The sequence below is a fragment of the Centroberyx affinis genome, unplaced genomic scaffold (assembly GCF_046629955.1).
Source record: "Centroberyx affinis isolate AG114_WGS23_722 - 3 ecotype Tasmania unplaced genomic scaffold, CSIRO-AGI_Caff_v1 ptg000635l_1, whole genome shotgun sequence".
NCBI classification, from domain to species: Eukaryota; Metazoa; Chordata; class Actinopteri; order Beryciformes; family Berycidae; genus Centroberyx; species Centroberyx affinis.
This window is the reverse complement of record NW_027279261.1, coordinates 184625-193979: the sequence shown is the minus strand read 5'-3', so window position 1 is coordinate 193979 and position 9355 is coordinate 184625. Positions and strand designations below refer to the sequence as shown.

Sequence of the window (9355 nt, the reverse complement as noted above, 5' to 3'; positions counted from 1 at the left end):
CAACTGAAGGTCATTGTTAACACACCAATTTATGTACCCCTACATCACTGACTGTGTCCTTGTTATACTTGATGGTGAGAGTGGAATCAGTCCCTGCATGGTGACTGGTCCTGATATGGAAACCCTGGGTATCAGTTTGCCACAGTCTCTATATGGGAACAGTAACCACAACGGCATTGCAAGCAAGTTCCAGTAATAATTTATATCAACATCACCTCAGTCCCAATGTAGGATAAACAGACTTAAACAGTTTAGCCACAGGCATTCTATAATAATCTCTTGTGCAGTCCATAATAATATATATCATTATTGTCAGCCTTTCAGGATCTGCCACCAACCTGTAGCGGAACATGAGCGGAACACATTAAAAACTGTGGAGATGGGATGATTTACCTACAAAGGCACCTGCTCATCATCACATCAGATGAATAAAGTAAATGAGTAACCCTTTCCTCAGCAACAACCATATAGGTGCCCTTGAGCAAGTAACTTAACCCCAACTGCTCCAGTGTTGCTGCTAGGTAATAATGCAAAGTGTATATTAAATGCCTTGTTTGTTCCTTGTTGGTTCTCCATTCTTGGCAGACATGTCAGGGTTGGGACCAGCTCGTGACCTTTGCAGATACTCAAATTACACTTTGCTCACGGGTATAATATACCCTTCTCTAATTTAAGGGGAATGTATGTTATTAGTAACGTGTAAGTTATTGCATGTTGAAAGTAGCCATTATTTCAAATTTATAGCCTATGGTGCTCTGCTACAGGTGACCCCAAACAGGTGAATCCCTTATCGAGTTTTCTGTTTTCGATTGTTTGTACTGAACGCGATGTGTGACGTATTTTTAAGGGGACAGAAGGAGGGCGGTTTGAAGGAAAAGAGCAAATTTTAGTAAACATGCTTCAAATTAACTACGAATGACATGGCCAAAGTGACCGTTTGCTCTCAGAAGGATAATTGATTTGCAAGTTAGTCACTGCCAGCTGTTGATGTGTTATGCATCGTTAGCTTCCACACGGGATTAAGTTAATTTATCGGTACGCTAGCTAGCTAGCTGCCGCTGCTGACTGACTGTAACGTTTCTTTTGGCTAAATGTTCATTCAGTTTGGCAAAAAACGGTTCTTTCTTCGCTACAACCTAGCTAAACCTTTAAACGATGGCGAGCGTGCATGAAAGTTTGTATTTCAACCCAATGATGACGAACGGAGTAGTTCATGCTAATGTCTTTGGTATCAAAGACTGGGTGACTCCGTATAAAATCTCCGTCCTGGCCTTACTCTACGAGATGACCACGTCCAAGATTGCACTGCCAGAAAGAAGGAGACTTAACAAACTCATTCTGCCCCTGCAACAGGTTGGTTTCATGCCTTGGGTATTTGCACTGCGCTGTGTTTAAGTTGGTCATTCATCTTGACCTTTGTCTGTGTTTCATCTGGGGTCATCATTAGGGTCCAGACTTGACTCTCGGCCAGTTCCTTAAGACTGTGGAGGACTGTTGCCCTCAGACGGCATATGCTGTCAAACTCAGGTATGCTGCTTCAGTTGAAAACCTTCAGTCCCACGCTGCACATTTGTAGCCACACTGAATATGAGCTGTCAGTTGATTTTTGTTAACCATGACTGGCGTATTATACCATTTTCATTTCCATTTTAGCCATTTATCTGACACTCTATCCAGAATGACTAAAAATGGGGGTATCTTCCATTTGTAGCTGCAGAGTCTTATGTTTATTTTCTCTTCAAAGGCTGCATGAAATGGCTGATGGAGAGCTGAAAGACATGGAATACTTCTTTTCCACCCTTCCCACTCCTTTCACTGCGTTTGACACTGAGGCTTATAAAACCAGTGTTGTTGGTGAGTGTACATCATCTGACAAGCCTGACAGAACGTCCTCAAAGAGCACCACATTAGACAGACCGTGTCATCACTGTGTCTTGCCTGTGTTTTAGGTCTTTTTATGAGACACATGCTTCTGGCCTACAACAAGCTGTCCTTCAGCCAGGTGTACAAGCTGTACAAGTCCCTGCAGCAGTACTACCACAGTCACTATGCCAAGCCCACCGACAGGCAGGTGGATTTGCCGGCGTTGGTGGCGGACGACTCGGACATGGACCTGACCAGCACCGAGGACACTGTAGGGGACAGAATAGACAAGGAGGAGCTGGACACCCCACTGCATGAGTCAGAGCTTCGGTTGGTCATGCTTTTCTTGTATAATGTCATTAATTCTACATAATGTATTTTACTGTCAAGGGAAGCCCTATAATAAGCCCTAGAATTTCAACCTTGCCTGCACACTTTTGTATTTTCTTTACTCGCTACTACAAATTTCTCATAACGTGTTCAGAAAAGTGTAAATCTTAATTCTATGTATTGACACTAGTGGAAACGGGTGAAATGGTGTGATACCACCATTTGGAAGCCTCTTGATTATTCACAGCAGATTCACATTCGGTTTTTTTTTTGTTTTGTTTTAGAAATGACGACGCTCCAAGCAGAGGCCCCCTGTCGCAAAAACAAGCTGAGTACTTTCTCGCAAGACAGGTGAGTGTGGAAATCAAGGGTAAAATCAGTCCCATGATCGTTCAGATAGAGCTATGTTGCCTTATTCTACATTTTATTGACGGTCAGCTTGTCTATAGCTAACAAATAGCCGTGACTGCATTGTACATCAAACCTAGGGGTTTCACACAGTAACTGAAAACATCTTCCCAGGCGTACCTTCTGAAGAATGATGAGAACAAAGCGCTAAAGCCCGCCGCTCTGCAGGACGAGCTCAACAACATGCTGAAGTTTAACCCAGATTTTGCTGAGGCGGTGAGGCTCTACTCCCATCCACGTACATTCACAGTCATTTTTGCGATCATACCCTCGATGGTGCAATTTCAATGAGAGTCCGGAGGGAGATATCTCCTTTATCAGCTCTGTTTTGTCTGTCCTCAGCATTACCTGAACTACCTGAACAGCATGCGAGTCCAGGACATCTTCATCTCCACCCACAGTCTGTTACATTATTTTGACCGCCTCATCCTGTCTGGGAGTGAGGGGAAGAGCAACGGGGACGAGGGCTACGGGCGAAGTCTCCGCTACGCTGCCCTCAACCTGGCAAGCCTGCACTGTCGCTTCGGCCACTAGTGAGTAACAGGGGTGGAGGAGTTCTGTGTGTATGGATAGATTATAAGTAACTGCACTCTTACAGTATATGTATTTATTTTTCTCTTCTTGGCCTCCAGTCATCAGGCTGACCTGGCTCTACAAGAGGCTATCCGTATCGCCCAGGAGTCCAACGACCATGTGTGCTTGCAGCACTGTCTGGTAAAAGAAAAACAAATTCTGTTTGTGTTGTTTTGCTTGTTGGTGCCATGATGGATCATTCATTATGTTGGCTGTAACTTCAATCTGTCTGTCTCACACTCTTTCTCTCTCTGTCTCTTTGTGTCGTCTGTGCTTCAGAGTTGGCTCTACACACTCGAACAGATGAAAGGATCTGACAGCTCGGTGTTAACTGAGGATTCAGTGAAAATGGCTGCCCATTTCTGCCTACCAGTGAGTGAAGCATACGGCCTCAAGGAAAAACGCTTTTAGGAGAATGGCTGTGGCAGTTCATATAACAATAATGCCTGAGAGGTGTTCTTTACTGTGATTATGGGTACAATGGTTATGCAGTGTGTACCCACCCATAATCACAGTAAAGATCCTTAAAGAAATTTTGGGTTTTATATAATGGTTACCAACAAATTGTTTTCTTCAAATTAGCTACATTGCTAATTAGCTAGAACTTGACCTAGCACCAATAAAGCATGGCTTGCCACACATTATGGGAATCAACAGCATAGTTGGAATGCATCTTTCATCAGTCATACTGCTTGACTGGAACTAACCTTTGTATAACTGATCCTTGACATGCATTATCCACCACACTCCTTGATAATTCTCTCCATTTCAGTACTTGGCATCTCTGGGCATTCAGTCCTTGGTCCAGCAGGGGGCGATACAGGGCAAGACAGCCCATGAACTAATGGATGCACTGAAGGACACAGACATCCTGCACTGGAAGCACAGTCTGTCAGAGCTAATAGAAATCAGCCTGGCCCAGACTACCTCCATATGGAGGATGTACGGCAAGAGGTCAGGCTCTTCACCTTGTCTCCCTGATACACACTTGTCACTGCAGTTCACTGTTACTGACAGTAGATTACGTGTTGACACGCAGCCTCCTTCTCACCTCCCCACACACTTTTCACCCCTATCTACAATAGCAGTATGGCACACTCTGTTGAAACACTGTTACAGGTTTTATACACAGTGATTTGTGGGTAGTTTGTTGATATTTCTCTCTGAAGTTGTTGTCTGGTGTTTTTTACATGGATTAACAGTATGAGACATCTGAGCATAAGATGTATATGTACTTTCTGTTTGTTCACATTTGTATTGTTTCCAGTCACTTGAGTAAAATGCACCTGTGTCTTGAGTTACAAAGCTAAACTTGTTTCCATCTACTGTACAAGTCAAACTTTTCAAGAGCATAAATTAATACTCCCAAAACTTAGACGGTAAAATAAATGACCCAGTGTTCGGATGACCATCGCTCTTCTTAACTGTCCTGTGTGACCTCCGTGTGTGCAGCACCATGGCTCTGCAGCAGGCCCAGCTGCTTCTCAACATGAGCAGCCTGGAGCCGGTCAACTTCGGGGTCCAGCAGAACAACACGGAGGCCTTTGCCGTGGCTCTGTGCCACCTGGCTGAGCTGCATGCTGAGCAGGTAGTGCGTTTGATTTGATCTCGTCTCTGTCTGCTTTCTGCCCCGCTGTTACATATCCATTAGTCAGTTGGCCCAGCAATGCGGCGAGGTAATCAACATTGATCAGGTCTACTTTCCAGCTCCTGGGCAGAGTTCAACAGTTGGCTGAGAATAAGCCTTTTCTGTCTGTGTTTCTGTTGCAGGGCCTGTATGGAGCTGTTTCAGAGATTCTCCTGCATCTGAAAGAGCAGTTTCCTCCTCACACACAGCATGCCAAGGTGAGTATCCTCTGCCAGATTATATATTTATTGCTTTATTGGATATATATAGTGGAGAAAGAAGATATGCAACATATGATACAGCATAGTTCATGAGTTGGACTTACAGCTTTACTTAAACATGGCCAACGCCATAGTGCTCAGAACCATGGACAGTCCCTGCTCAGCTACTATTTTTTCTCTCTTTGAATCAGCTCTGGATGCTTTGTGACCTGAAAATCCAGTTTGAGAGGCACATGAATGAAGGGAAATATCATTTGGCAGAGCCACAAGTCGCAGCTATCGCCGCCTTGAACAAAACAGAGGGTCTCTACAGGTAAAGCCAAGGCAAAATCTTCAGTTCTCATTCTTATTACCTGTCTCATATTTCTGTAAGCGTTCTAGTTGTAACAGTGTGTTTCCCGACAGGAAAGCTCAAGTTCTGAAGGCGCTCAACCGAACCACAGAGGCTTACGGCATCTTACAGAGGCTGCAGGTGCACTGTGAGAAGAGCAAATGTACAGAGATGATCATCAGGTAGGACAGCAGCTCCCACGACTGTTTGATAACCCCGATTACCTGTTTGCAGGATGAATGCCTTTCTGAAAATATAATAGATATTTATGTTTAGGTGGATGTTGATGTTTTTTTTTGATGATCATGACTGGAGGTCAGACCCACATTTTTATTTTTCACTCCATCATGTCTCATACAGGGTTATGCTTTCCACTGCTGAGCTCCACTGGGAGTCGTCTGGCTTCTCCACAGCCCTTCCTTTCCTCCTGCAGGCCTTGGCTCTGGCCAGACAGCATCACTTACAGGCCCTGGCCTCGGAGACCATCCTTCACCTGGCCTTCACTCAGGTCAGCCACTATAGAGCAACGGAGCTCGCTAAAGTAGACACCATCGCAGCTCTCATGCATGCAAATTGTCAAAGCCTTAATCTCCAACACTGTTGCTGTATATGCAAAATAATAGCAGCACAGTCATGCATGTGTCCCTCAAAATAATTGGGTTTATTGTTGTTATTTGTGCTCCTCTGCGCAGCTGATGTTGGGAGTGCCTCAGCAGGCTCTGAGTGTCCTCCATGAAGCCATGGAGCCCATTCTGGCCCACGGAGCCGTCATGGACAGAGGCCGTGCCCTGCTGCTGACGGCCCGCTGTCAGATGGCCGTGGCTGGGTTCAGGCCAAACGGACAAGGGCACGCAGGTAACAGCCCTGGCTCCTTGCCAAATACTGATCCCTATCTCACAATGTTTGCGGTGGTGCAGTTCCTTTTTAAACACCGTGCCTTGTTGTCTCCCTTCAGCTTTGGGTTTGGCGGTTCAGACGCTAGACGAGGCCGCCGCCTATTTCTCCATGTTGAACTGTAAGGAGCGGCTGCGGGACGTCCACTACCTGCAGGCTCAGCTCCACCGCTCGCTGGGACAAACCTCCCAGTGCAACAAATGTGCCATGCTCTTCCGCCTGCTGGACCAGGAGCTGCAGTCCCCAGCAGCACCAGTTTCCATGCGACTCTAACCGCTCACTCTCCTCTCTGCCTACAAACCATAGGTGTCTTGGCTGCTCAAAAGCATATGATTATGGACATAAAAAACCTGAAACCTTACCAAAAGCTGTATTACCTTATGATGTAAATCGCTCTACAGTAAGGGATTTTCTCACTCATTTGTTAACAGTAAATTGTATATGTAGAATAAATATACATTCTGATCTTTTTCATTGCATTGCCTCCCTGTCATGCAACAGTTCCTCTTAATTACTGAGTTGATCCACTGCCTGGTCACCACTAGATGGTGGTGAAGATCTGGCCTGTTTGCTGTCAGAATTACAGTATCTTCTCTATAAATATTTAGAACCAGAGGCAGTTGTTGACCTCTTTGCCTGCAGTGCCTGGATACTCAGGAAGCAGGATCATTTAAATAATCAAAAAGAATGGTGAATCTCCAGTGGATCCAGAATAGATCCTTTGTCTGTTTGCAGATGGTCAGACACAGAATTTGAATGATGGCCTGTGTTGATAATAAGTATAACAAGCTTGATAGCATCCACCACAGCAAAGGTGGCAGGTTGTCAGACATGAATGTCAGCAGACGGTGTAGTAGAACACGCCGAAAGTTTATCAGGGTCTGTCACGGCGGGGCTGATTTACCCACCGCTCTGTGATGAATGAGGGTAATATCACAGTTAGCCACAAGATGAATGTGTTTCAGTGGGTTGGATGATTCTTATTCTGCCAGAAGAATACTGATGAAGCAGGAATCCATTTTGGCGGAGGAGGAACATTTCCTTGAGTCATGATCACATTTATAATGTAATAGACCTGAGATGACATAACAGCAGATATCTGTATTCCACTTGAGTCTGACATAATATGTGAACTATTTTGGGTGATAACATTACATTCTGGTGGTCTGATGGGCCTGAAATCCATTACTCAAATGACTATTTTCTTGAAAATAAATGTCTTTAAAGTGTTTGGTAGGATATTATCAGTTAATGTGACTGAGTATATAAATCATTGTCAGTAAGTAGGATATTTTGTTCTATATGAGCCTTTAGTGTACATCATATGAACTTGTGTAGGGTAAACTAAAGCTGTCCTTTATATGGCTTTTGTTCATGGTGTCTATCGTCTTCATCCGTTGCAGTTATAGCTAACCTAGTTGCAATAGTATTTAGGTGTCACACTGCAAAAAGAAGTCATTAAATCAAGTTGAGTCTTGAAATCTTGCATTTCGTAAAACAAGTGACAAATATGCCAGTTGGAAGAGATAATTTCACTTGTTTCCAATACAAATCAACTTGTTTTGAGAGTTTTCTTGAATCAAGTGTCATTTTATTGATACTAGTGGAGTGAACTGCCCTATTCTGCTCTACATCATGATGTACTTGTTTCTCTAAAATTCCTGGAACAAGTGAAACTGCATTGGAAAGAAGTGGAATTATCTCACCCCACTGGCAGAGTTTTTCACTTGTATTCACTTGTGTACATTTACTTTATTCCTACAGCCCATGGCGGTGTTCATCCAGCAAAAGCTTTTATAAAACACAGTACTGGAACAGGTATTATCACTTGATCTAAATGCGTTTGACTTTGTTTCCATGCGAGCTCAGTTTGGTTAATGTTCCTCACACAAAAGCTTCTCTCTGCGGTCCGTGGGGGGTCTGAGAGGAACCCTCAGGGCCAGTTGACATTAACCAACTTCATCGTTTACCATCTGCTCCAGCCCTCTGAAAGTTCTGTTGGCTGAGTTTGAGTGCCAGTGTTTGGCTTCGTGTCACTTTGCTGCATAAACAGATAGATCATGGTGGTTCATAGGAAGAACCAGAGCAGCTCTGTGTAAATAAGACACAGGCAGTCACATGACGCGTTCTGCTTTCACTTGGCAAGGTGTTTGGTTGTTGTTTTGGCTGTTGGTTTTTGGCGCGGGGCCAAACAGTACCTGTATTTGCAAGTTTGCCTATGTGATGACAATCAAGAGTGGGTAGAGCGGGAGCGTCAGTTGACAGCTGAGGGGTCATCATGAGACACTAGATGGAGCGTGTGCTCATTAACAGCAATGAGTTGAACATATGCCATTTGGTAGATGCTCTTATCCAAAGAGCAGTGTCTGTGCCATGTTCTACCCATCATACTATACACGACCAGAAGGCTTTGTATTTGAATTTGATGCTGCCAGGTTACAAATCACTGCTGTCGTGTGAAAACCGATCTGAAGGAGTAGGCCTACATGGCTCTCTATGGGTTGAGAACATTCTACCATCCTTGGGCTTATAAACCCCCTTCAAACCCCATTGGACAAACTCAAAAAAGCATCGTCATCGAGCTGAAGACAAGGCTGCTTTTCTTCGCTCATTTTGGCGATCAAGGTTTTCACCCGACAGCAATGCTGGCACTCTTGCCGCTACTAAGTTATTCATAGCTGCTGAGAGAAAAAAACAGTGCATGTGGAGTGGAGGTATTTACTGTAGGCCCCAATTCACTAGACAATGAAAGTAAAGGAAGGTCATTTGCTTCAGGGATCCTGAGTTCTGCAAAGGTTTTGTAATTTCTCTGGCCTTGATCAACTTGAATTGTAATTTTCACAACTGTACCCTCACTGAAACTTTGGGTCATTCTATTTTTTTTACAGTACATAACCTCATTGAGCTTTATTGAACACAATACCATTGAACCCCTTGTTCAATGGTGCAACAATTGTCCTGACTTGGGGATAAGTGTGAGATGAGATGTATAATACATTTTTGCGCCCAATATTTCAGCAGGGAGGCAGTACAGAAATACCCAGAGGATGCACATGTAACAAAAATAACATCTTTGTTCAAAATGTTTAATAACAAGCATGGCAACAA

At 44.1% G+C, this 9355-nt stretch overlaps 1 protein-coding gene across 4 annotated transcripts; it reads left to right on the top strand.

The window, feature by feature from the left end:
- Window positions 1–858: 858 nt before the first annotated feature.
- On the top strand, window positions 859–6671 carry anapc5 (anaphase promoting complex subunit 5). 4 transcript variants are annotated; one of them, XM_071518821.1, is made up of 17 exons: window positions 859–1353; window positions 1448–1527; window positions 1745–1854; window positions 1950–2193; window positions 2478–2544; window positions 2716–2817; window positions 2944–3134; window positions 3234–3315; window positions 3454–3546; window positions 3947–4128; window positions 4627–4762; window positions 4945–5019; window positions 5214–5335; window positions 5428–5535; window positions 5714–5861; window positions 6046–6208; window positions 6309–6671. In XM_071518821.1, exons 1-17 carry the CDS (start codon window positions 1156–1158, stop codon window positions 6518–6520), a joined length of 2313 nt encoding a protein of 770 aa, XP_071374922.1. In that variant the 5' UTR covers window positions 859–1155; the 3' UTR covers window positions 6521–6671. The 4 variants fall into 4 exon arrangements, with proteins under 4 accessions (XP_071374922.1, XP_071374924.1, XP_071374923.1 ...); XM_071518823.1 differs by having other exon boundaries at window positions 1950–2195; window positions 2495–2544; window positions 3986–4128; XM_071518822.1 differs by having other exon boundaries at window positions 1950–2195; window positions 2495–2544.
- Window positions 6672–9355: the final 2684 nt, after the last annotated feature.

Bases quoted from the DNA above. Each gene is read 5' to 3' on its own strand.
- anapc5 (XM_071518821.1), top strand. From the start codon at position 1,156: ATGGCGAGCGTGCATGAAAGTTTGTATTTCAACCCAATGATGACGAAC. The intron at 1,855-1,949 runs GTGAGTGTACAT...CCTGTGTTTTAG, and splicing joins TTATAAAACCAGTGTTGTTG to GTCTTTTTATGAGACACATG. The intron at 3,316-3,453 runs GTAAAAGAAAAA...TCTGTGCTTCAG, and splicing joins TGTGCTTGCAGCACTGTCTG to AGTTGGCTCTACACACTCGA.